The following is a 22,573-nucleotide window of genomic DNA, read 5'->3' as shown; positions in this document are numbered from 1 at the left end:
AAGCGCTCCACGCTGGCGGCCCCGAGGACGATCACAGGCTCGCGCGCCTTGCATGGGCAGCAAATTCGCCCTCGATGCACCCCCAAGAAGGCGACGTGGACGGTGCGCGTTGCGTACTAGAAGGCGTGGGATGGAGCTGGCTGTCAATGGACAACGCGCTGCGCAGCGGGCTCCTTTCGGGTGGGTGGGCTGACGCGCGGTGGCGCCTTTTTTGGTGTCCCCCTCACATCGTTGAAATCGCTGACAAGCACCCCTTCATCTGCTTCCGCCAGCTTTGTTCGGTATCTCGGCGCGATCGTTCTTTATGCTGACTTTTCCTAAGCTTGAGCTGCTCGTACTGCTTGGAATCATACTTCCAAGGTTTCCAATCTTCCCATCGTCGTCAATGCGCACCTTCAGGCGCCTCCAGAGTCTTTCGCTCACTCACCCTCAAGATACTAATCTCCGTCTCCCGGAAACCGGGGTACTGCGCTCTCCCACTAACATGTGCATCTTGCTCACGCCTCTCTCCCACCCCTCATGCCCGCAGCAAGCGTCCTATCTCTCCAAACCACATCGCTACCAACGACAGGCGTCTCACTTGGCGGACGTGGGTGCTTGCTTGTTGACTGAACCAAGCAAGCGGAATGTGGAGTTTCACGATATAGTTATCCCCTTTAGGAAGGCCTTATGTGCGCTCAATATATCCATCGGCGTCAATGGAAGTGGTTAGCGGCACCTTTCCGCCACAGGAGGCTCAAGGTCGACAGCTAGCACGTATGGCATAGCAACGAAAGTGTTACGGGGGTATATGGGTTGTAGCGCTATAGTCTACGGCATGAGGTCGTGATACAAGTACAACAGTGAGGGTCCTCCATAAATCCAAGGTCCTCTTCCACTATCTTCCATCACTAAATCGGTTGATAACCACAACACCAAATCACAGTCCAGCTGCTTGTTTGAGAAGTGCCAATAACTTGAACTGCGAGCAAGGTCAGCAGGAGGATAGGGTGAAAGCGAGGGGCCACGCACCTTCTCTTCCTCGTTGTCTGCAAAGGCAGACCACGACCCACGCTCGTCCTTGAACTCGATCGCGAATGAATACGGAATGGATTCCAGCTCCTCGTACCCCTCGTTCCATTCCTTCAAGCCGCGCAGCTTTCCACGGAGGTAGACCTGATCGAGGTACTGTGCGCGATCCTGCAAGCACCTCGTCAACCGCTTAGCCAGTCCCACCTTGGTCCTCACGCACCTTCTGACTGCGATACAAGAACAGCGTATCACCCATAACCTTGTAGAACCGCCGCCGCCACTCAAGCGGCCACTCCGGCGTCTGCACCGTCACCCAGCCCGTAATCAGGGCGTCCGACGCCGCCGCCTTCACCTTCGCCTCCGCCTGTTCGATCTTGCGCTTCCTCTCGACCTCGAGACTCTTCCGCGTCTGCTCCTCCCGCTTCTTCGCCTCCTCCGCCGCCCGCGCCTGGTCCGCGCGCCACTGCTCGAGGCGCCGGTGCTCCTCCTGCCGCCGTAGGCGGTCGAGTCGCTTGCGCTCTGCGATCTCGCGCGCCTTCCGTTCCTCCTCCTCCCGCGCCTGCTGCTCGCGCCGCCGGCGCTCGGACGTCGCGCGCTTGATCTCGAGCTCGAGCGAGGCCTTCCGGGCTGCCTCCTCCTCTTCCTCGCGCCGGCGCTCGGCTTCGCGTTCTGCTTTGAGGCGCCGCTGGCGCTCCTCTTCTTGCCGCATAGCTTCCTCTTCCTCGCGGTCGCGCTGGCGCTGCAGCTCGATGCGCCGGCGCGCGCGCTCGGCGGGGTCGGGGATGACAACGACGGAAGCCCATTTGTCAGGCAAGGGGACGACGTGATGCTGCACAGGCGGCGGCGAGGGTGCGCGGTGCGTCAGCGAGGACTTGCGCGGCGGGGGCACGAAGGCGCTGGGTATAGCCGTGGACTCGCGCGGCAGCTCAATCATGGTCGGCGTGCGCACGTCGCCACTGTGCCCAGCGTCCGCGAACAGCTCGTCGTCCGTCGTGAAGGACAGGCTGTTCGCGTCTCCATCCCTGTCCTCGGGCTTCGGCGGCAGGGACGGCGTTGGCGAGGGGCTCGTCATGTGCGCGTAGTACTGCTCCGCGACGGGCGGGCTGTAGTAGTTACTCGCGTGCACGGGGTAGTGGTCGAGCACTTCCGCGGTGCGGGGGCGACGGGGGGACGCGCCTTTGTCCTTGGGCGGCGTCGGCGGGGGGAGGTCCTCCGAGCGGCCGCGCGCGCGTCGTTTGGAGCGTCGTTTCCCGAGGAGGGAGGAGAACATGCTCCCCGCGCGCGAGCGTGAGGGCGGCGACGGCGACCGACCATACGGCGGCGACGGCGATCGCGACCGCGGCGAGGAGTACTGCGTGGAGAAGGATCGGCGCGGGGGCTCCATCTGGTCTGCTTCGTGATGCGGCGGGGGGCGGTAGTCCTTGATGGTGCTCTGATCGACGTCCGCGCTGAAGCCGCTGTCGGCGGGGAATGGCTCGGTCTGCCCGACCTCGATGACGAGCGGGTTGCGGGTGTCGGAGAGGGCTTGGGCGATAGCGGTGGCGGTGAGGACGGCGAGGCTGTCCACGGTGAGCGTTGTTTGGTGGGCCTGGTGCAGGGAAACAATGACGAAAAGTGGGACATGAGGAAGGCCTCGTGCGTACCTTGAGCAGCGCGCCGAGGCGGCGCGAGTGGACGTGTGTGCGTGCTGGAAGGGGGATGGTCAGTGGGAGGGATATATGGGGGTGATGATGGCGACGCACCTCGCAGGCCAGCAGACGTATGTGGGGGTATGTAGTCGATGAGGAGGCAGCTTGCTGGGTATCGTGAGTTGTCTTCGCGGTAGAAGGCAACGAGGGCTTGATCAGGGTCCTGCAGCATGCGCCGCTTGAGCTCAGGGAGACCACCTGGGCCGTATGCGAGCAGCGCGAGAACATCGCGAGGGTCCTGCTGGCGTTAGCCTGGGAATGTGACGCTGGCATTGAAAGGCGCGTACAGAGGGCTCCGTGTGACCAAGGAGCATCCTGAAGATCCCCTAGTTAGCAGGGGAAGCATGTTCGTCTGTTGAGATACATACCAATTCGCGTCTTCTCGCATGACCGCGTCGTACGCTGCCATGACGGCACCAGGGTCGGCCAACTTTACGGTCGCCATATTTACAGTTCAGTCCCAGATTGTGCAGCGCTCAATAGCAGATGCTTGGGCTGGGTATATGCAAGGAATGAGACCAGGGACAGATATACAGGAAGGGGGCTGATGAGGGTATAAACAAAGGGAAGAAACTGCGGGGATACTAGGAACAATGGTGACCTGGCAACCGCGATGAGAACAATAGCAACTGCCTAATCACATTTCCACGTGGCGGTATGCACTACGAGTGCAAGGCCCACTGCGTTCGCAAAAGACTACCAAATTATGCGAGAGTATTCGACGAGTAAGGCTGGTAGGGATATAGATGAAGGTGAGGAACAGATGCCATATCGAGGCGACCATGAATATAGACATTGTTTGCACATGTGTGCGCGAACAATGGACGACGGTGTGAAAGCCCTAGTTGGCGAGTATCGTACACGAGCCCCGACAGGCAGTGTATGAGTTACTGCCACAGCCAGACCTTCCTTATAGTCCTTGGTACTCTCGTTGAAAATTCTCTATGCTCGATGCCACATCTCGCTTTCCATGCCACAAATTATGCACTATACAAAATCTTGCGGTACAAACATCCTCAAGCGTCATATAGTCCAGGGTATTATCATTCTACACGAGAGCAGTCGTATACATACCATCCTTACGCTCACCACCTCATTCTTCCCCTAGCACGAGCGCCTGCTCCAGGTCGTCGTCGGGTGCGGCGAGCGAGACGGGCTTCGCAGCGCCATATATGATGCGCTGGACGACGATGACTGAGGAATGTTGAGCATGGCATTCAGAAGACCGCAAAGAGCGACGAGGGAGGGATGATGGATGGAGGCTTCGTCACTCACCACAATCGATCGACAGTTGGAAGATGGCGCAGACCTTAAACTGCAGAGGAGATCCCTGAACAAAGAAGTATACGGCCCTGGTGGAAGGTGAGATCAGCAAGTGCGGCTGACACAAGCGTGGGACTGCAATTATTTTTTCAGGAAGGCTCACTTGAACGTATCTCCACCAAACCAGCCCAACAGCGTCGACATGCGGAAACCATACAACGAGCGTTGCTTGTAGTTGCTGCATACAATTGTCAACGACATCGCGAAAGGAAGGCGAGAAACTCATTGAAAGCGGCGAATGAGCGTGTACTGACGTGATGAGCTGCGGTATTGGCAGCGTGCTCTCGAGGCCGAGGGCAACAAAGCCGAGCACGGACACGTAGGTTTCAAACCCAGAGAAGATGAGGAAGAGGATGGTCTGGACGAGGCTACGGGGGAGAGTCAGTTGACAGTTGACAAGCGTGCATAGGAAGGGTAAGGCGAAGGCAAGGGGACAGTAGTGTCAGTCCAGTATACGATACGCACATGAAGCCTGCCAAGAACTCAACGTATTGCGTGTATGTAGGCCATTGCCAGAAGTCGATGGGGCGCTTGGAGGCGTGTAGGGTCTCGGGACTGAGCGCCGGGCGGTACAAAATGCAGATGTAGAGCAGGGCAAGCTAAAGGGGGATTTCAGTCATATTGGCCGGAGGAATCCTACTGAGGAGTAGAGGGGCAGGGAACCGTGGATCAGGGAAGGGGAAGCGAGAACGCACCTGCGCCAGGATCATGAAGACGGACTGCAGCAGGAGCGCAAGTTCGAAAGGCGCGCTGTAGACATGGTTCAGAGGTAGCAAAGTGCACCAGATATGGTACGCACCCCAGCCAGAAGAAACAACGTGTTATGTTCGCAAGTAGCCTGTGCACCTTCATGAGCGGTGCATCCTAAATGCTAGCAGCTCATCCGCTGCTCACAATATCGCACACACATCCCGCGAGAAGCCAGTAGAGTCCCTGCACGGTCAGTCAGCGTCTGCGCATACGATCTTGCACACGCATCGTCGCTGCTGACTTCTTGCGGACGATGTACACTGCTTGGTCTGCGTAGACCTGGCGTGTCGTTAGCGACTGTGGCCCGGCATGATTATGCAGACTTGTACCCACCAAAGGCGGCCCGACGGCCATACCTATCGCCGCAGCGGTCGATAGCCACGCGGCTACCATTGTCGTTGTCGTGAGTGAGGGGAAGAGGTGAGGCGCGCTGTCTCCGGACGACGCGGGGCAGCGCCATGGCTCCGGTCCGATGTACCGGGGACGCGTACGGCGCACGCGCTCGCCGCCCGCAGCCTGGACGCGCTTTCGTCGCAAGCGCCCATGGTGGACGTGGACTGCAAATACCTATCCTCGTATCGTAAACGTCCTCGGCTGCCCTCATCAAGGCCCTGGAAGCAACGGAAGGTGCTGGATCAATTCATGTGGCAATGCCCTACCATAAGAGGCGGCGACTCCGCGGTGCGCGAGGGCGGAGCTCGAAGGCCATTCCTTATCTCGCTCTTCGACCCCTTCCTTCTCTTCTGCAGATCGTTGCGTGGGCAAATAACGGCAGCAGAAGTCTTCAAGAGCGTCTTGGATCCGACGCATTTCTTCCCCTCAACGTCGTAATTCGGACGATCTGATTCGTCGCCATGCTCGCCCTCGCCCGACGTTTGCCGCGCTCGGCGCGTATGCGACTGGCCCCAACAGCGAGACCTTTACCCCGCGCGTACTCTAGCTTGGTCTCGCTAAAGAACAAGCCCAGCGATGGCAGCGAGCGTCAGCTCCCCGAGCATGCCGTCATCTCCACGTTCGACCTCTTCAGCATTGGCGTCGGGCCGTCCAGCTCGCACACTGTCGGTCCTATGCGTGCGGGGAAAATCTTTGTGACGGACTTGAGGGAGATGGGCGTTCTGGACAGGGTGAAGACGGTGAAGGTTGTACTGTGAGTGATCGGGCTCTTGTAGTGGCAGTCCTTCCGGGCTGCGCTGAGCTCACGTATGATTCGACAGATATGGCTCGCTGGCCGCCACAGGAAAAGGGTAGGCACATTCATCTCTTCATCACTCACTGACATCCTGTATCATCCATCCGACACCAAATTCCCCAGTCCATCTGTGCCACGAATCTGACTCCACCTTCAGCCATCACACACCTCAGGCCATTCTTATGGGCCTCGAGGGCTCGGACCCAGAAACCATTGCCCCCATGACGATACCCTCGCGTTACGCGACGATTCTGGAGACGAAGCAGTTGCTCCTCGGTGGTTCGAATCGCATCACCTTCGACACGGACCGGGACATGCTGTGGCGTTTCGACCAGGTCCTTCCTACGCACCCAAACGGCATGCGCTTCACCGTGTTCGACGAGGGAGGCGACCTTCTGGCTGTGAACGAGTACTTCAGCGTTGGCGGCGGGTTCGTGGTGAATGACAAGACGAAGGGTGAGTGGGATTGGTAATGGCGTTTCACGGCAATCCAGCAGCACGTCTCCTGGGCAAGACGTAAAGAGAAAACTGATGATTGTCTTGATAGTCGACGAGAACTTGTTCTACAAGGCAATTAACAAGAAGGACGCCGCGGGCGCGCGGATACACCAACAACACCACTCCGTCTCCGATCCCGTCACCGACGCTGTACCACCACCATCCGCCACGGGGTCGCCACCGCCGCCGCCTCCTGTCACTGTGGAGGGGACTGATACCAAAGAGGAGGAACAGACGATACCCTACCCTTTCGACTCGGGCGCATCGCTACTGGCGTTGACAAGGAAGCATAACGTAGGTCGTCGGCCCGTCGCTTTTTTATCTTTGCATTCTGATCACTTTTACCAGATGACCATTGCCCAGATTGTGTACGACAATGAGAAGTCGTTTGGCTATACGGATGATGAGATCCATGAGAAGGTGGGCTGCTTGCGTGGCCTCGTGCCACCTTGCCGGTGCTGACCTTTTCCCTTGCGTCGTTTACAGATCCTCAACATCTGGAATGTCATGGACAACTGCATCCGCGCAGGCGTGTCCTCGTCGGAGCGTACGCTGCCTGGGAGATTGGGCTTGCGACGGCGAGCACCCTTGTTATACCGTCGACTGATGCGGGGTCTCTACCCTGGCATCGTCGGCCCCCACCATGACTTCGCCGCGATCGGTCCCGGCCAAACCCTCGACGCCATCGATGGGCCCGCCGCTCCTACGTCTTCCGGGCCCGACGACCCCTTCGCCGACCCCAGCGACCCTGCGCCCTCCTCCTCTGCCTTCTCTGCCTCCTCCTCCCACACCTCCCAAACCCCTTTCCCTCTCCTCCGCCGCCGCACCTCCGCCCCGCACCTCACCGGCTCCCCCACGCACCCCCTCCTCCCCATGCCGCCCCGCAAGACGGACATCCCTGCGGTCGACTTCCTCTCGTGCTACGCCATCGCGGTGAACGAGGAGAACGCGGCGGGCCGGAGGATCGTGACGAGCCCGACGAATGGGGCGGCGGGGGTGATTCCGGCGGTGCTGAAGTATATATTGGAGTTTGTGGCGGATGATAAGGAGAGGAGTGTGGGGACGTTTTTGTTGACGGCGGCGGTGAGTGAGACACGGTTATGCTCGTCAGATCGCTGCTGATGAGAGAGCTTTGCAGGCGATTGGGATGCTCTTCAAGCGCGGAAGTACAATCTCGGCCGCGGAGGGTGGGTGCCAGGCGGAGGTGGGAGTGGCCTGCTCGATGGCTAGTGCTGGATTCGCGGCTTGCATGGGAGGTATGTCACCTTTGTTCGAATGCTACGCGCTCGCCTCAGGCTGACGAACATGTTTTTCAGCATCTCCAGAAACCGTAATGCAGGCTGCGGAAATCGGGATTGAGCATAACCTCGGTCTGACCTGCGACCCCATCGACGGATTGGTGCAGGTGCCCTGTATTGTGAGTGACTGATGTCTACTCAACAAAGTACGGTACATGGTCCTGACGGCTCTCAGGAGCGCAACAGCCTTGGTGCCGTGAAAGCCGTCACCGCCGCGCAACTCTCGATGGCCAGCGACGGCGTATATAGTGTCACCCTCGACGAAGCGATCGAGGCAATGCGCCTGACGGCAGCGGACATGTCGGTGAAGTACAAGGAGACCTCGCTCAGTGGGCTCGCGCGGACGGTGAAGATTCCTCTGACGGTGCCCGCTTGGTGCGTTCCGTGTTATCCTTGAGTGGATGGTATCGCTAACGGTGTTACAGCTGAGCTGGAATGATGCAGGAGAAGCCACACACATTGCTTTGGTGACTGCCTACACCATGTCTTCCGTGAAATGGATCTTGAAAGAATGTATGGGTTGTAGACATAGAGACAGGGATAGTACACGATAGATGAGATGGACTTGCTGGTAATCCGCCCCTCTAGCATAGAACGCTGCTGTAATGCTTCTGCTTGGCACACGCACACTGCTTTGCCGATTCGACGAAGAGTAGGCCGCGTCGCCGCGAGGTCGCGCCGGCCTTTGCCGATCATCGAACAAATATTTGTCCCCCTAGCTCGGCGCTAATCAGCGTCATTTCCAATGCCTCTTACGCTCATCGTCAATTGACCCGCAGCCCACCCGACGGTCCCTGGCCGCAATCACGAAAGCGCGAGCCGCAATCAGCTGGCCAGGTGCAGATACGATGGCTGGATTTGAGATGGCTGCCGATCTCCGCTGCTCTTTTGACTGCCATCTTCGCTGCTGCCAGTGCTGCTTTAGTCGACCAGAGCCCATCTCGAACGAAACCTGACTGACCATGGCGGCGACTTTCACCATTCCAGAGACGATGAATGTGTTCAAGTACTATCCGGGGAGCAAGAATCTCGTGAAGGAGACGGTGCCGGTGCCAAAACCGGGACCTGGTGAAGGTGCGTTTGACGGATGTACAATGCGCGCCACAGTGGCTAATAATCGATTCTTTTCCCTGGCCAATACTCTGAACCCTTCCTCTCTTGACCTCCACGCTTCCATCCACCAAAATGCACGCATATATGCATCATCACCTCATCCTCAGTACTCATCAAGATTCTCGCTGCGGGAATGTGCCACTCCGACCTGCTATACTTCAAGTATGATAACCTGATGGCCTCGCACAAATCCTTTACCATGGGGCATGAGGTCAGTCTTCTATTGTCAATCCAGCCCCCTCCTCGCATTCTTGACCTTGATCCACATTCATCCTTTCCTCTACCCTCAACCCAAATTCCACCTCACTCACCAGATCCATCCAGGGCGCGGGCCTCGTCGCCTCCCTCGGCCCCGATGTCTCGACGTACTTCCCCGACCTTACACCTGGCCGCTACGTCGCCGCCCTCGCGCGAAACGCCTGCTTCGAGGCCACCTGCCCCCACTGCGGCGTCGGCGCGGACAACCTCTGTGTCGCGAACTTCCCGATTGGATTCGGCACGGACGGCTTCTACGCGCCGTACTGCGTGGTGAGGGCGAAGACGGTTGTCCCAGTTCCGGCTAGTCGGGACGAGCTGCCTCCTGAGATCGTGGCCGTCTCGACGGATGCAGTGCTGACGTCGTGGCACGCGCTGAAGGCGAATGCGAATATCCAGCCTGGGCAGACGGTGCTTATCATTGGCGCGGGCGGGCTGGGCCTCAATGGAGTGCAGATTGCGAAGGTTGGGCAAGACGTTTATGAATTCATTATGTGCTCAAAGGATCTCAGAATGTCCTGGGCGCGAAATGCGTGATAGCATGCGACGTGCGAGAATCCAGCTTGGAAGATGCCAAAGCCCTCGGCGCCGACTACACCGCCCTACCCGATGCGCTCCCCGCCCTCCTCACTGACAACCACCTCACCGTTGACGTGGCCTGCGATTTCGTGGGTCTTAACGATACATTCAACGCTGCCCTCAAAGCTGTCCGGCCGAAGGGAATTTTACAAGTCATCGGCCTCACTGCGCCTACAGTCGACTTGCCCCTCATCCCCGCGGCGGACAAGGACCTGACGATCCGATTCAGCATGTGGGGTAAGTTGAGCGAGCTGAGGGAAGTACTAGAGTACGTGAGGGAGGGGAAGATCACGCCGAAAGTGGAAACGCGGCCGTTGGGGAGCTTGGTTGAAACCTTTGAGGATTTTATGGCCGGGAAGATCAAGAGTCGGATGGTGCTGATACCTGAGCATGAGGGATGAGGGGACAGGCAGAGTCAGACTGCGCTTCGCGGGATGGAGATTACTCTGCTAATCTAGTAAGACTCATTTCACCTGTCCGAGGCTCACCACTAAGTGCGCCGCATTGACAGTGTGCCGACGTGTATTTATGACCGACGCCTGGGACGTCACCCCAGCTATCGTCCGAGATATGAAGCAACACGGCGTACTATGTCAGCTCAAGACAAGTCCGAAGACTTCGTGGGTATGGGTAGCCTTCTCTGGACAGAAGAAGGGCTGCACTGCCGCCCATGTCCGCTGCCTGATGCGCCAGGCGCCGCGTTGAATGAAGGTGGGCAGGTGTTCTTGATTATCGGGGTCATCAGGATCGGGCACGCCGCCTGTGCGCCAGGGTGCGCCCTGGGCTAGGGCCTGCGAAGTCGCCGGCGCCTGCGAATCGTCCTCTCGGGAGGGCGTGCCGCGTACAAGGATCGGGACGGGGAAGGCACCTGATCCCGATGCTCGCTGTATCTCGATAGGCGGAACAGCCGGGAGTGGTACCACGGTGACTGGATACCGGGTATGTGCTTCAGCTAAGGTCGAGTCAACGGTCGTCTGGGCATGCGACAGGCATCGATAGCCACAGGGGAGGGGTGCGATGGGCTGTTGGCGGGGCTGATGGTGTGAGCGCGGGGTACAGAGCGCGATGTGGGCTGCTGTTCCAGGTAGGCATGCTACCCATCAGTCGATCGTACCTTTGGGAAAGGAAGGTGCGCACTTACGCAATGGCCGAAGACCTCGTACTCGCCTTCGTATTTTCTTTTGTCCCATTTCCGCGCTAACAAAGGTTGCTCCAGGCAGAACGACATCACGGAAATCAAGGAAGGTCACCCTGGATGCTGTGCTCGCCCCCAGGGACAAGCGAGCAGCGAGCGAGGTGCGTGGGCGCTACACTCAAAAGTTGAACCTCGGGGCACTGCCACTGCACGTGAGTCGGATGCGGAGCGCGCGTTAGGCGCCTATGCTTTCAGTTTCGGACGTTTCGCATCGCCGACTAGGTGTCGCTACTCGGCAGCCCGTACAAGATGAGACCGCTTCTTGGCTCCCCCCACCATGTCCTCTTCCGCATCCCCTACGAACACGCGCGCCGACACGCACAGCGATGCCATGCCCAAGCGACGGAGGAAGGGCGCGGCACGGTATGTCATCGAGCTCCTTGACATCGGCGTATGCTGATTCACGCGAAGTCTGAGCTGCGCAGAGTGCAGGAGGTGCGTTGCGGCTGGTAGCGAATAAACGCAGTGGCTGACCATGTCTCCAGGTTGAAGCTGAGATGTGACCGAGCTGTCCCCTGTAGTTCATGCGTCAAGCGAGGGTGCAGTGCTATTTGCCCAGACGTATGACATTCATCGTTCCCCCCTTGTGTTGATAGCTGACTGAGGGTGTGTTATATAGGGTTCTCTTACAACTGGCCAAGGGAATCGGTGTGTTGTTTCACAGTGCAGCAATACCCTCGCTGATTCGACGATCTGTCTCGTTCAGGTTCGTCCTCGCATCGACGCAAGAATTGCATGAAAAGATCTCCGAGCTGGCAAACCGCGTCCGGTCTTTGGAAGATGCCTTGCGGGCGGACCATGCACAACTCACTTCGGAGCCGCACCCGTTGCTGAACGACGACTTGCTGAAGATCAAGGCGCCCTTACAGCGCGAAGTGCCAACCTTTCGAAGTCCACCCTCAAATCAGACCAAGGACGAAGAGGGCGGCCCCGAAGTCGTGGACGCTTTTGGCTCGCTATCCATAAGCTTGTCCGGGCGCACAAAATATTTCGGTCACTCGGCAAACTCCTGGGTGAGCGTGCTTCTCTTCCCCTTCCCATCACAGAGCTAGTCTGAACTGACGTATCGGCGCAGTACTTCCTCCAGGTATGCCCTTTACTTCCTCGGAGTTATCGTGCTTACCTATCGCATCGTAGAACGAGACCTCCGGCGATTGCGCCGACTCAGAGAACGATGACCCGTTGACCTTGCTCCAAGAGATCTTGCCGGCGCAGATATTGAATCGGGCTGCATCGTTCCCCATCGCCGAGATACCTCCTTCGATCGAGCTCCAGCCGATACAGCTACGTGATCTGCTATGGTACTTGCCAGCTGTAGAGCAAGCGTCACAGCTGCGCGCTATCTACTACCGACATGCTGCTTGGATGTGAGTGTCTTCCATTATCGACGTGTGCGTTCACTCATCTATGCACTAGGTACAACCCAGTGTCCTCAGACGCCATCGACGAAATCTTCCGCACGCTATACGACCCAAGTGTCGCCCATCTGACGACGCATGATCCCGTAGTCTCCCATGGCCTCTCTATCCTCTTCATGATCCTGGCCATCGGGTCGCTGATGGATACCTCTCACTCGCCATACAATCTAGAGGCGGAGAAGTACCATCAGCTAGCCCGTGCTGCGCTCTTCCAGCATGCATTCATCCGGGAACCGACGGTTAACGCCGTGCAGGCCTTGGTCAGTCCTGTGCCCGCTCGCGCCCTCTACCGCGGGATACTCACACTCCGCAGTTCCTGATGACCTTCTACCTCTTCCTATCTGACCGCCATGGCACAGACGCCGGAGCGCGATGGGCCATCATGGGGATAGCGACGAAGGTGGCGCAGAGCGTGCGTCCCATCCTCATCTTGTTGAATGCCCACTCTGACACGAGACCATAGATCGGTCTACGTAAGCTGGTCATCGGCCCGTAGGGTACTCGCCTGGTTGACCTTTATTTTCTTTAGACCGGGATAGCGCGCGGTTGAAATTGATAGATACGGCGGAGGTGCAGAGGCGCCGGGAGCTCTTCTGGGAGCTCTACACGTATGATTCGTGGCAGTGCCTAACTTTCGGGCGGCCACCATCATTCTCGCTAGCGCATGTGGACTGCAAGATGCCCTTCCCGGGTAGCACTGACGATGAGAATAGCTGTACGTGCCTTTTCTGTGAGCAACCCTATCCTTCTCACTGACGAGGTATCGTCCTTCAGATCATGCCTGGAAGCATGCTTTCACCTCCGAGTGCATGAACCTCCTGCACGACCAGGCCTTCAGCGCGAAGACGCCCAGCTACGCCACCGTCCTGCAGCTCGACCGCAAGATGCGCGCCTTCCCCGTTCCACCCGTTCTCCAGGTCGCCGGCTTCGGGAGCTCGGACCCGCGCGCAAATTCCTACCCGGAGACCGTCATGCTCATGCTGCAAAGGCACGTCGTGCTGGCGATTAGGGAAGCTAGTGCGTATTCCTTTTCATCGTACTCGGTTGGCGTGGTCCCTGCGCGGGAGTGCTAGGCCGCACGAAGGATGCCCTTGATGCTGATACACGTTTTAGACCTACTGTACTTGCATCGCTCGTTCTTCGCGAGGGCTATAAACGACCATCCGAAGGACCCGCTTGGCAGCCCGTATGGGACGTCGGTTATTGCTGCGTATAGGAGTGCTGGGTCGCTTGTGGCGTTGATGCGCAATCTGCATACGCAGCTGAAGGACCCGAGTGAGAGGATCTGGTTCTTGTGGTATGTTGGTTTCGTCTAGAGGCCTTGGAAGGAGGCTGAATTAGTTACACAGGACGCATATGTTTTCGTGCTCGATTGTCCTTGGCTCGATTGTGACGAGGTGCCCGTCGTTAAGCTTAGCGCCGTCTGCACTCGTTCAGCTGGACTCAGCTTGCGAATTGTTTGCGAAGGCCGCCCATGGATTCCGTGCGGCTAAGGTCCTGGTAAGCCAATCTGAAGAAGATATATCTTCTGCGTCGGAACTCATTGCGCGTAGGACATCATGCTCCGCCTCCAGCAGAAAGCACACACCAGCCTCGAGCAATGGCGCCGCGGTCTTGCCTTGCAGCGCGAACCTGGCGCTGCAGGAGAGGAAGACGAGCTCACCGTCCTCGGCGGTCAAACCCGCCTGGTCAAGAAGGAACCCATCTCGCCGACCATCATTGACCGCTCACCGCACTCGCACAACCCTGTCGTTCCGCTCCCGCTCTCGCCAGCCGCCGAGGCACGGTTGGGCCCTGGCGTCCTCGACTACCTGACCAGCTTCGGGCATCAGAATGGCGGAGGCCATCCACACGGGCAGCATCACCATCAGTCATTCAGCGAGGCGGTGGACATGTCACCGTTGTCCGCGCCTGGATACCCAAGCTTGATGCCGCCCTCTGCCTACGGAGGCGGCGAGGGCGCGTACGGCTCGATGCAGGACTCGAACGGCATGATGGGCAACGGGCACGGGATGCAGCACCAGCAGCAGAACGGCACATTCGGGCCCGGGTTCCCGCAGTACTTCCCAGTGTTCGACTACGGGTCGGGCGAGGCGGGCGGGTACGGCGCGAGCGATGGGTACGGGAAGATGGGCGATGGCTATGGCAAGGCGTACGGCGAGGGCCCGTTCGGCAACGGCGTGCCCATGATGGACCCGCATCCGATGCCGAATGGGAGGGCGCATGGGATGGCGGGGGTGGATGGGGGCCTGGGGATGGATGAGGGGATGGGCGTGGACGGCAGGCGGGGCTCGACGGGCTCGCCCGAGGCGATGACGTGGAACGACTTCGTGAATGTGGTGGCGATGAACTGAGGGTCGGGGCGGTGAAGTGAGAGTCGGGGTGGTGATGGCGAGGTGTGTGGGAGGATAGACTTGGGCGTGGTCGACTTGATGTCGTTCGCTGCGACACAGTTGCGCGCGCCACCTTATACGAAAACCTGAAATTCCTATGTATATCCTCAATGTATGTATATCTGTAGCCTGCTGGTCGTATGTTGTAGCCTTCCGTGTCTTGTACCTTACGCTTGTTATCCACTAATGATACGACTTCAGACTCGCATATCTAGTGGAGCATTCTCGGCCTATGGACAAGTGCGAGGGAGAACTTCACCTTGTCATCTCTTCTCCCTATCCCCATCACAAATACAAGGGGAAGACTCTAAGGTCTCCCAAAACGTCAACATAGTCATTACGCGTGCATACATACACATAAGTACCCTCCAGCTTCCAAATGAATGAAGATTAAGCGTAGACATCAATTGTTCCCGGTAACAAAAGTCAAGTGAAGGTCCTGGCGAAGACATTAGAGCAGGCGCCCGATGACAAACCAGAAACAGAAGCAGGATGATGTAGTGAAAGAAAAGGGGACGTGTTCAGACAATAGAGGAAGGGCGTAATGGCAGGAGAAAATCGGACAAATAGACCAAAACAAGACGAGCAAACACGTCAAGACAACACCTAATGTTTGGTCGTTTAGCATGCGTACACCGGGAGGGTTGCAAGACTTACAGCGAGGAGCACGATGGCGACGACGAAAGCAAGGATGAGCAGCAGACACGCCGCCCGTCGTCCTGCCTTCCTCTGGTACTCTGCCGCGGTAGTGAGCTCTTCTGCAGCTCCGCCGGTGTCAACGGCCACGGAAGAGATGTTTGACTCGATGTTGTCTGGAAAATCAGGTCAGTAGCGTGTAAGCTGATCATCCAGCTGGACCTCACGTAGCATCTGCCCTTGGTCCTGTACGAGGTGTCCGAGGTCATTGAAGATCTCCGCAAGCTCGTGAATGCCGCTCTCAATCTCGCGAATCTCCGCCTCCCGCTCCTGGATCAATGATTCCTGGTACGCAAGCTCATGTGGTGACAATTGTTGCTGCAATAACTGGGTCTGCTGTTGCTGTTGAGGCGTCTGAGTATGGTCGGCGTCTGGCCTGCAGGGCGTGTGAATGTCGGTAAGCAATGGCGTAGCAACGCGATAGAGGTGTGGCGACGCACGACTCGTCCTCGTCTAGTGCATGCTTGACGCCTTCCACGACGTTGCGCTGGCGCTCGGCGCTGACTTGCTGCGCGCGCTGGAAGCCGAGCATAGCCTGCTGCATATCGTGCGTGGTCTTCTGCAGTGGCGTCTTGCGGTGTGGCTGAGGGAGGGGGTGATCGGTAGGGGAAACATAGTCGTACGGGTAGCCGCGCACCAGATTCGTTTGCAAGGCCGTGAGCTTCTTGAGATCCTCCGATGCGCGCTTCACCATCGCGCGCGTCGATTCGGTCAGGTCGTGTCTGGCGTGCGCGTGAGCTTCGTGGGTTGGGAGGCCATACGTCCGGGTTCACTGACAATCTCTTCCGCAGCGTCGCAGAGTCCTTCGGCGTCCCCAAGCAGTCAACAAGCTTGTAGATCCCCTGCACGTTTGCGTTCATCTTGAACACCTGAAGGGACAGGGACGATTGAAGGTCGAGGAACGCGGAGTCCTCGCTGGACTGCGGCGCGCTGGCATTCGTGAGCCGTTGTGGGGAGTCCCCCGTTTCTATGTCGGCAAAGCTCATGGTGATTGAGAGAGGAGGGCGCAGCCGAGGCGCGCAGGAGGATGATGAGGGGAAGGAACAAGGTGGAATTTGCCTAAGCGGGGCGCGCGGGCCGGCGGCTTCATGCTGACGTCACAAGCACTCATCAATCGAACCGCTGGCTTGCGCGTGGCAAGTGTCAATTTGAGGCAACTTCAGGCAGTCCAGCTCACAGGCAAAGACTAAGATGTTACAGAAATTCTCCATTTGTTCCATATTTACGTTGTATAAGTACAGGCCACATTCACATATTCATCGAGCGGTACATTTAGGCGAAGACTGCATTTAGGCGATCCGCGCCACCCAGAACCAGAAAGCGAGCTCACGCGACCGAGATCTGCTGCGCCTGCTGGTTCTTGATAACGGTCTCGAGCTCCTTGTCGTAGATCTTCTCCTGCCAGCCAGGGAGGATCGTCGCAGTGTAGTGCTTCGGGTCGTTCTTGCGCGAGCGCTGCCAGGCCTGCTTGCTGAAGGTCCATTCTGCGAGAGGAAGTGAGCGAGGGATGCAGAAGACGAAGAAAAGGGCACGTACGCTCCATGGTAGGGACAGGGTTGCCGGACTTCTCGAAGTCGTTCTGCAGGTAGCCCTCGCGCTGGAGGACGGGCGACTCGGTGATGGTCTTGAGGACGACGTCGTTGTGCGGGCTAAGCGCGTTGTCAGATTAGCTTAAATCCACTGGCAAAAGAAGTACGTACCGCGAGAAGTACAACAAGCCGAGACGGTCGACGTGCTGCTGGTCCTTCGGCGGCACCGTCACGCGGTGGATCGTGCTCCGTACGTAGCCGCTCGTCAAGAAGTTGAGCGCATCGCACGAGTTGACGGTGATGGTCGCGTCCTGCGGCTTCACCCACTTCCACTCGTCCGTGAGCGGGTCCTTGATCTGCAGCGCGGCAACGGGCTGGCGGAAGAGGAGCGTGAAGGAGCCGAGGTCAGTGTGCCCGTACGACCAAGCCTTGATCTTCGCGTTCTCCTCTGGGGAGCGCTTGCTGTACTTCATGTAGCGGAAGTGGTCCTAGGGGAGGGTTAGGTGAGGGGGAGGGGAAGAGGTGGATGGAGTGAGCGCACCTCGGACTTGGGCTCGTACGAATGGATCTTGGTGAAGTAGTCCGCAGGGAGCTCGAGCGCGAGCGCGAGAAGCTCGTAGAGGGGGTCGAGGACCTTGTTGTGCAGAGACTACAAAGCATCAGCTTTGGATGTCCACCATTCAAGAAGGATGGTCACCTTAGCAAACTCCTCGACCTCGCCGAGCCGGTCCTGAATGACAGGGTGGTGGTTGTGCTTGAAGTCGGGGGTGAACTCTGGAAAGATGTGAGCTATGCGATTGGAGCGATTTTATGAACGACGTACTCGGGATGTTGTAGATCTCCGTCTTATCGCGGATGCCCGACTCCGGGTCGATGCTAACGATGCAGTCAATATCCTGGACTACATGACACAAGTTGAAGCTCAACTTACATCCGACGGCCCGCTGGCACGTAGCCGTTGAACTGACCCTGCTCTGTCGACTCGGTCAGCTTCACCTCCAAGGTGCACAGTCTATCTCCACTCACCAAGACCCTCAGGGGTGTACTGCTGCTTCACCTCCAGCGGCAGATCGTAGAACTGCTTGCCCAGAGCAAACTGGCGGTCGACCTTCTCCTGCGGGATGTCGAAGCCCTTAACGTAGAAGAAGCCCTTCTCGCGGATGGCCTTGATGAGCTGCTTCGCGAGCTCCTTCTTGCCCTCGGGCGTGTTGAAGGTGGTGAGGTCGATGGTGACGAGCTCGGCCCAGTCGAGGTTTTCCTGTGCAAAGGTTAGTAAAGGAAAGTGAAGTGGAGTAAGGAAGAGGTGTGAACGTGACGTAGGAGAAACATAGGGTATGAGAGGGAGAACATACCTTCGTCTCCTGGACGTGCTGGTAAGAACCGAGGGGAGGGACGACTGCGGCCATTGTGCTCGTGTATCTGTCTGAGGTTGCAGAAGATGCTGAAGAGCCCCGGACCGCAGAGCCCACATCTTATATACGCTCGCAGAGCTATTCGGAATAGCTGCATAGTCATGCTGCATTAACGGGGTCCCATTGTCGAAGTCAACTGACAGCGTGCGCTATCGCAGGCTCTCGATGGCACCATCGCACCTCACGATGGCATGAATTGGAGACGCGAGTCCCTATCAGCGCTTACTGAGACGCCGTCCACGCTCGGAGAGGCCAATGGGCGGGGCCGAGTGACGGAATGGGGTAGGGGCCTTCGATTCTGGGTCACTGGGGGACAATGGGACTTCTGCTTACGCGCGGTGGCGACAGCAGAGTCTGAAAGCCGGCAGAATCACATCAGCGAGAGTGGATCAGTCGGCCGACGCAGAGTATGCCGCAGGGTGTAGATAGGCAAGCTTGTCGGGCAGGCCGACATGCGCCATTGAGCGAGGCGAGAGTCGCCAAAAGGGAGGAGGATGAGGTCCTTGTCAAGTTGCTGATGCGCCGCCGAGTCGAATTGGAATCGCCCCGAGCATGGAGGGTCTCAGGCTATGACTGGGAGTCGGTAGGGGATCGGATGATTAGCGGAATTTGAGTAGGGTGTTCTGGCGAAGCAAGCTTGGTTCTCGCCGTCGCTGTGCCAGTCGACGAACTCGACCGATCCTTCGCGGAACTTGCCGGGAATTTGTGGCAAATCCAGGTGCCCACACGATCAAAGCTGAGTGCCACTGTCCAACCCTCCACCGCTTTGTCGATGATACAACTCGTAGCTCCCCTCCATCGCCACCCAACTACCAAGTGAACCTCCCTGATATGCGTGGGAGACCAACAACGTCACGCGCGTCCTTGTTCCCAATTTGGCTCAGGTTGAACTTGGTGGTCAACTTCTGCATCTATTATGGATGGCTGGCGCGTTACTCAGGCTACTCCTTCGCGGTCCCATGTTATCTCATGCGCGTGCGGTCGGGGAGTATGGAGGCACTCTTACTCTGGATAAGCACAAGAAACGGGATCCCGAGCGTGCAAACTCCATCACATCACGGCCACGCCATCCTCCAGCCTCTAGCGTCAGCCACAACGGCCTACTCAGTCCCTACTCGGACTCGCTACTTCCCTACTCCAAAGGTCACTAAGCACGATAGCTCTATCTGACTTGACCGTCGCCTGACTGCGCGCGGGGTCATGGCGAAGGTGCGCTTCGGGCTGACGCCATAGTGCATAGAAATGCACGCCTATGGGCACCCACCAGGCGTGCTTCGGCCTGCGAAGATAGCGTCGCCCCTGGGAGTACGCCTGCGGCTGGCTGGGTGACGACTGGCGCCAATCTTACCGATTCTGATTATAAGTGGTGTTGCGGCACCCACGCCTGCGCGCCGTCTCTTGCACGGCCCCATCGCGATGTCGTCCTCTGTGAGCAGTGTCAGCGAGCTGAAGGCGAAGCGCCCGTGGACGAGCTACGTCTGGTAAGTGTTTGACGGAGACGGGCTGGGTGTCGGTTGACGCTTGGCAGGGATACTTGGGACAAGCCGCCTGAGGAGCGGCGGTTCTTGTTCAAGCTCGACTGCTGTCTCTTGACATACGCAGCTCTGTCGTACTTCAGCAAATAAGTAGTGCTTTCCATCTACGAGAGCTACTTGGCTGATGAATCTCGTCATTCACGTACCTCGACCAGCAGAATATCACGGTGCGTATTTCCGCCATCTTTTCCCTCCACGATGCTGAGTTTATTTCCTAGAATGCCTACGTATCCGGGATGAAGGAAGAGTGAGTTCGCGAGCTTCAGACCGACAATTCCCGCTGATATACCCTCCCCACAGCCTAGGACTGTGAGTAGGTTGCCATTCAGTAGAGCACGCCTTCAATTCCTCCCAGGGAGGGCAATCAGCTCAACTACATCACCACGGCATGGACATGCGGTTACGTTATTGGGCAGATCCCTTCCAAGTGCGTTCGTTGTGAAACTCAACGATCCTTCCCTTGCTAAATGAACTCCCCAGCCTCCTGCTCACACGCATCCGCCCGTCGATCTGGGTGGGTCTCTCCATAGCCAGGCCATCTCGCGGCACTCAACAATCCCAGATCCCCGCCATGGAGCTCCTTTGGAGCGCCCTCACCATGATCCTGGCCTCGACGAAGAATTTCAGCAGCGTGCTAGCGATTCGCTTCTTCGTGGGTGCGTTCCGAGGTCTCGATGAGGTGTTGAACGTCACTAATGACTGCACAGGCCTCGCGGAATCGACCTTCTACCCTGCCATCCAATACGTGATCGGTAGTTGGTACAAGGGCGAAGAACTGGCCAAACGAGCTTGCATTTTCCACGTACGTCTCTTGCACTTTCTTGAATCGCTGGCCGTTGCTTACGGCCGCGCAGACCGCCAGTGCCATTGGCCCGATGTTCAGTGGTTTCTTGCAAACGGTGAGCTGGTTAGGCTGTCGCGCCAATTGAATGTATCTGACGGCTTTACAGGGTGCCTACAACGGCCTGAACGGCGCGCATGGGCTGCCCGGGTGGAAATGTGCGTTGCGCCCCTTAAAACCTTATGTCTCCTCCTCACCTTCACATCGCAGGGCTCTTCATCATCGACGGCATCATCACCGTGCCCATAGCCCTCCTCGGCTTTCTCATTATGCCTGGTTCGTCTCGCCTTCGTTGTGCTTATGAAGTACGATGAACTCACCTTGGCGTTGAGACCTCCCGCACACCATGAAGCCGAACATGTTCTACGACGAGGCGCAGCTGCGGATAGCGGTGGCGCGGATGGACCAGGTCGGGCGTAAGCCGCCGACGCACTTCACAAGGGAGAAGGTCATTGGGTTCTTCAAGACGTGGCATCTTTACGTGCTTGTTCCGCGTGCGTCTTTCAAGCTTTGTCTCTGCGAATATTTTTGACTGACGCCTTTCCGCGCAGTTTACATTCTGGTACGCTTGGGTTGCTTTCGGACGCGCACTCTGTCTTGTTGACCCCTCTTATGACAGTTCAACAACGGCAGCTACGCCTCGCAGTCGATGATCTTCTGGTTCAAGAGCTTCAACCAGGAGGAGCACGGCCGGTCCTTCACGATTGGCCAGATCAACACGTATCCCCTAGGACAGAATGTCATGCAGGTCATTACGAGTGCGTACCGGTCCCACTTTTCCTCTTTTACTTGCTCCAGGTTCGACTCATGGCTGACCTGTTTGGCAGCCCTCGTCTGGGCCTGGTGGTCCGACGCGGTCGAGCTGCGGTGGCCGCCGATGCTGTTGGCTGGAGTGCGTATCGAAGGCGCATTCGAGATATTTCTTACTTATGCCGCACAATTGGTAGACGTGGAACATGTCCGTCGCGATCGCCCTCGCAGCGACGCCTGTGTATACGCACATCGGGCGGCGGTGGGCGTTGTACTATATGGTTCGCTCGCTGCTGTTTTGGTCCTCGAATGATTGACTGACCCATTTTCCTCTAGACGACCGTGACGGGTGGCCTGTCCGGCCTGATTCTGGCGTGGGCGAACGAGCTCACGGGCGGGGATAGCGAAAGTCAGTCGTCATCATCTTTTTTGCGTGGTATCTTGTCGTTTGCTAACGATGCGCGCAGAACGCTCCTTCGTCGTCGCGAACTGCAACGCCTTTGCCTACGTCTTCCAGGCGTGGTTGCCTATGTGCGTTGTTTGTTTTGCCGTCGCACCCTTGTGGTCCGCGATGCGGCTATGAGGAGTGATCGCTGACCCTCGCCCCAGCCTCCTCATCCCCCAGGTCGAGCAGCCGAGGGTGCTGAAGGGTAACATTGGCACCGCGTGTATCAACTTTGGGATGAGTGAGTCTTGTTCTCCGACCTTTCCTTCCACCTACACATCCACCTTCACCTTGTCTTGATCGCCTTCACGACCCTGCGCATTCACCTTCACCCTCACCCTTACCACCCAAAATATCGCACTCCCTAACCGAGCAGAACGACACACTAACCCCTCCCCCAGTGTCCTTCGCCATGCTCACCCTCTACCTCTCGCGCCGCGACGAGAAGCGGGCGGCCGCGAAGGAGAAGGTGGGGCTGGAAGAGGGCCCTGTGAATGCGGTGGAGGAAGATCTTTCGAGGAAGAATTCGATAGACAAGGTGCTGCCAGCGGCGTTGCCGGTATTGTAAGGTGGCATGGGTGTTGTAGGCGTGGCCACTCACTCACTACCAAGTGTTGAGATTGAAGCGGAAGGAATAAGGTACTATGTTCTGTTC

The 22,573-nt window shown here is 57.8% G+C and overlaps 10 protein-coding genes across 10 annotated transcripts; 6 read left to right on the top strand and 4 right to left on the bottom strand.

Annotated features, from left to right (window-relative positions):
- The first annotated feature begins 121 nt into the window (after nucleotides 1-121).
- Nucleotides 122-717, top strand: SCHCODRAFT_02618241 (uncharacterized protein). Its single transcript, XM_050344861.1, has one exon. It carries the CDS (start codon nucleotides 305-307, stop codon nucleotides 710-712), a length of 408 nt encoding a protein of 135 aa, XP_050201037.1. The 5' UTR covers nucleotides 122-304; the 3' UTR covers nucleotides 713-717.
- Nucleotides 699-3,252, bottom strand: SCHCODRAFT_02618237 (uncharacterized protein). The gene is made up of 7 exons (XM_050344860.1): nucleotides 3,068-3,252; nucleotides 2,987-3,014; nucleotides 2,754-2,937; nucleotides 2,655-2,698; nucleotides 1,232-2,599; nucleotides 1,012-1,179; nucleotides 699-961 (listed from the first exon to the last, which is right to left on the bottom strand). The coding sequence occupies exons 1-7, from the start codon at nucleotides 3,142-3,144 to the stop codon at nucleotides 920-922; spliced, it is 1,911 nt and encodes a 636-aa protein (XP_050201036.1). The 5' UTR covers nucleotides 3,145-3,252; the 3' UTR covers nucleotides 699-919.
- Nucleotides 3,253-3,648: 396 nt separating this feature from the next.
- Nucleotides 3,649-5,195, bottom strand: SCHCODRAFT_02618235 (uncharacterized protein). Its single transcript, XM_003032573.2, has 10 exons — nucleotides 5,106-5,195; nucleotides 5,014-5,051; nucleotides 4,917-4,955; nucleotides 4,822-4,860; nucleotides 4,718-4,772; nucleotides 4,488-4,621; nucleotides 4,277-4,390; nucleotides 4,126-4,200; nucleotides 3,975-4,051; nucleotides 3,649-3,893 (listed from the first exon to the last, which is right to left on the bottom strand). Exons 1-10 carry the CDS (start codon nucleotides 5,163-5,165, stop codon nucleotides 3,793-3,795), a joined length of 732 nt encoding a protein of 243 aa, XP_003032619.2. The 5' UTR covers nucleotides 5,166-5,195; the 3' UTR covers nucleotides 3,649-3,792.
- A 110-nt stretch (nucleotides 5,196-5,305) lies between these two features.
- On the top strand, nucleotides 5,306-8,404 carry SCHCODRAFT_02618230 (L-serine ammonia-lyase). The gene is made up of 10 exons (XM_003033196.2): nucleotides 5,306-5,919; nucleotides 5,987-6,016; nucleotides 6,119-6,417; nucleotides 6,509-6,753; nucleotides 6,808-6,879; nucleotides 6,946-7,542; nucleotides 7,598-7,715; nucleotides 7,776-7,876; nucleotides 7,933-8,132; nucleotides 8,183-8,404. The coding sequence occupies exons 1-10, from the start codon at nucleotides 5,627-5,629 to the stop codon at nucleotides 8,184-8,186; spliced, it is 1,959 nt and encodes a 652-aa protein (XP_003033242.2). The 5' UTR covers nucleotides 5,306-5,626; the 3' UTR covers nucleotides 8,187-8,404.
- A 115-nt stretch (nucleotides 8,405-8,519) lies between these two features.
- SCHCODRAFT_02618228 (GroES-like protein) lies at nucleotides 8,520-10,067 on the top strand (the record flags this gene model as incomplete). Its single annotated transcript, XM_003033195.2, has 4 exons — nucleotides 8,520-8,831; nucleotides 8,978-9,081; nucleotides 9,195-9,590; nucleotides 9,638-10,067. Coding segments are annotated over exons 1-4 (1,042 nt in total), but the record flags the coding sequence as incomplete, so codon positions are not given.
- Nucleotides 10,068-11,230: 1,163 nt separating this feature from the next.
- SCHCODRAFT_02495664 (uncharacterized protein) lies at nucleotides 11,231-14,671 on the top strand (the record flags this gene model as incomplete). The annotated part of the gene is made up of 15 exons (XM_003033194.2): nucleotides 11,231-11,262; nucleotides 11,311-11,334; nucleotides 11,385-11,460; nucleotides 11,519-11,547; nucleotides 11,606-11,912; nucleotides 11,975-11,986; nucleotides 12,037-12,266; nucleotides 12,316-12,577; nucleotides 12,631-12,733; nucleotides 12,847-13,032; nucleotides 13,092-13,334; nucleotides 13,431-13,614; nucleotides 13,667-13,817; nucleotides 13,871-14,418; nucleotides 14,536-14,671. The coding sequence occupies 15 exons, from the start codon at nucleotides 11,231-11,233 to the stop codon at nucleotides 14,669-14,671; spliced, it is 2,523 nt and encodes an 840-aa protein (XP_003033240.1).
- Nucleotides 14,672-15,002: 331 nt separating this feature from the next.
- On the bottom strand, nucleotides 15,003-16,449 carry SCHCODRAFT_02618223 (t-SNARE). The gene is made up of 6 exons (XM_003032572.2): nucleotides 16,184-16,449; nucleotides 16,044-16,128; nucleotides 15,847-15,989; nucleotides 15,574-15,782; nucleotides 15,368-15,522; nucleotides 15,003-15,316 (listed from the first exon to the last, which is right to left on the bottom strand). The coding sequence occupies exons 1-6, from the start codon at nucleotides 16,390-16,392 to the stop codon at nucleotides 15,305-15,307; spliced, it is 813 nt and encodes a 270-aa protein (XP_003032618.1). The 5' UTR covers nucleotides 16,393-16,449; the 3' UTR covers nucleotides 15,003-15,304.
- A 148-nt stretch (nucleotides 16,450-16,597) lies between these two features.
- Nucleotides 16,598-18,349, bottom strand: SCHCODRAFT_02618220 (Clavaminate synthase-like protein). The gene is made up of 9 exons (XM_003032571.2): nucleotides 18,288-18,349; nucleotides 17,962-18,193; nucleotides 17,867-17,909; nucleotides 17,759-17,811; nucleotides 17,633-17,709; nucleotides 17,477-17,584; nucleotides 17,107-17,423; nucleotides 16,943-17,055; nucleotides 16,598-16,890 (listed from the first exon to the last, which is right to left on the bottom strand). The coding sequence occupies exons 1-9, from the start codon at nucleotides 18,339-18,341 to the stop codon at nucleotides 16,733-16,735; spliced, it is 1,155 nt and encodes a 384-aa protein (XP_003032617.1). The 5' UTR covers nucleotides 18,342-18,349; the 3' UTR covers nucleotides 16,598-16,732.
- Nucleotides 18,350-18,996: 647 nt separating this feature from the next.
- Nucleotides 18,997-19,640, top strand: SCHCODRAFT_02220265 (uncharacterized protein). Its single transcript, XM_050342104.1, has one exon. It carries the CDS (start codon nucleotides 19,179-19,181, stop codon nucleotides 19,515-19,517), a length of 339 nt encoding a protein of 112 aa, XP_050201035.1. The 5' UTR covers nucleotides 18,997-19,178; the 3' UTR covers nucleotides 19,518-19,640.
- Nucleotides 19,641-19,734: 94 nt separating this feature from the next.
- On the top strand, nucleotides 19,735-22,551 carry SCHCODRAFT_01179721 (MFS general substrate transporter). Its single transcript, XM_003033193.2, has 20 exons — nucleotides 19,735-19,828; nucleotides 19,950-19,956; nucleotides 20,101-20,129; nucleotides 20,183-20,191; nucleotides 20,238-20,309; nucleotides 20,363-20,396; nucleotides 20,445-20,538; nucleotides 20,590-20,684; nucleotides 20,737-20,781; nucleotides 20,833-20,881; nucleotides 20,934-20,999; nucleotides 21,056-21,217; nucleotides 21,275-21,285; nucleotides 21,343-21,481; nucleotides 21,551-21,615; nucleotides 21,671-21,754; nucleotides 21,810-21,882; nucleotides 21,941-22,004; nucleotides 22,083-22,159; nucleotides 22,320-22,551. Exons 1-20 carry the CDS (start codon nucleotides 19,764-19,766, stop codon nucleotides 22,484-22,486), a joined length of 1,407 nt encoding a protein of 468 aa, XP_003033239.1. The 5' UTR covers nucleotides 19,735-19,763; the 3' UTR covers nucleotides 22,487-22,551.
- The last annotated feature ends 22 nt before the right edge of the window (nucleotides 22,552-22,573 follow it).

This window comes from Schizophyllum commune (genome assembly GCF_000143185.2).
Source record: "Schizophyllum commune H4-8 unplaced genomic scaffold SCHCOscaffold_4, whole genome shotgun sequence".
In the NCBI taxonomy this organism is placed as follows: Eukaryota; Fungi; Basidiomycota; class Agaricomycetes; order Agaricales; family Schizophyllaceae; genus Schizophyllum; species Schizophyllum commune.
This window is presented reverse-complemented; position numbering and strand designations above follow the sequence as displayed.

Coding starts and splice junctions, on each gene's coding strand:
- SCHCODRAFT_02618241 (XM_050344861.1), top strand. CDS start 305: ATGCTGACTTTTCCTAAGCTTGAGCTGCTCGTACTGCTTGGAATCATA.
- SCHCODRAFT_02618237 (XM_050344860.1), bottom strand. CDS start 3,144: ATGGCGACCGTAAAGTTGGCCGACCCTGGTGCCGTCATGGCAGCGTAC. Junction 2,600..2,654: donor GCCTCGGCGCGCTGCTCAAG/GTACGCACGAGG, acceptor TCCCTGCACCAG/GCCCACCAAACAACGCTCAC. Junction 1,180..1,231: donor TCTTGTATCGCAGTCAGAAG/GTGCGTGAGGAC, acceptor AGGTGCTTGCAG/GATCGCGCACAGTACCTCGA.
- SCHCODRAFT_02618235 (XM_003032573.2), bottom strand. CDS start 5,165: ATGGTAGCCGCGTGGCTATCGACCGCTGCGGCGATAGGTATGGCCGTC. Junction 5,052..5,105: donor TGGCCGTCGGGCCGCCTTTG/GTGGGTACAAGT, acceptor ACGACACGCCAG/GTCTACGCAGACCAAGCAGT. Junction 3,894..3,974: donor CCAACTGTCGATCGATTGTG/GTGAGTGACGAA, acceptor AACATTCCTCAG/TCATCGTCGTCCAGCGCATC.
- SCHCODRAFT_02618230 (XM_003033196.2), top strand. CDS start 5,627: ATGCTCGCCCTCGCCCGACGTTTGCCGCGCTCGGCGCGTATGCGACTG. Junction 6,017..6,118: donor CTGGCCGCCACAGGAAAAGG/GTAGGCACATTC, acceptor CTCCACCTTCAG/CCATCACACACCTCAGGCCA. Junction 6,880..6,945: donor ATGATGAGATCCATGAGAAG/GTGGGCTGCTTG, acceptor CGTCGTTTACAG/ATCCTCAACATCTGGAATGT.
- SCHCODRAFT_02618223 (XM_003032572.2), bottom strand. CDS start 16,392: ATGAGCTTTGCCGACATAGAAACGGGGGACTCCCCACAACGGCTCACG. Junction 15,990..16,043: donor CGGCCTTGCAAACGAATCTG/GTGCGCGGCTAC, acceptor CCCCTCCCTCAG/CCACACCGCAAGACGCCACT. Junction 15,523..15,573: donor GGACCAAGGGCAGATGCTAC/GTGAGGTCCAGC, acceptor CTGATTTTCCAG/ACAACATCGAGTCAAACATC.
- SCHCODRAFT_02618220 (XM_003032571.2), bottom strand. CDS start 18,341: ATGGCCGCAGTCGTCCCTCCCCTCGGTTCTTACCAGCACGTCCAGGAG. Junction 18,194..18,287: donor AGCACGTCCAGGAGACGAAG/GTATGTTCTCCC, acceptor ACCTTTGCACAG/GAAAACCTCGACTGGGCCGA. Junction 17,710..17,758: donor GGAGATCTACAACATCCCGA/GTACGTCGTTCA, acceptor ACATCTTTCCAG/AGTTCACCCCCGACTTCAAG.
- SCHCODRAFT_02220265 (XM_050342104.1), top strand. CDS start 19,179: ATGCGTGGGAGACCAACAACGTCACGCGCGTCCTTGTTCCCAATTTGG.
- SCHCODRAFT_01179721 (XM_003033193.2), top strand. CDS start 19,764: ATGTCGTCCTCTGTGAGCAGTGTCAGCGAGCTGAAGGCGAAGCGCCCG. Junction 20,782..20,832: donor TCAGTGGTTTCTTGCAAACG/GTGAGCTGGTTA, acceptor ACGGCTTTACAG/GGTGCCTACAACGGCCTGAA. Junction 21,616..21,670: donor CGCCGATGCTGTTGGCTGGA/GTGCGTATCGAA, acceptor CACAATTGGTAG/ACGTGGAACATGTCCGTCGC.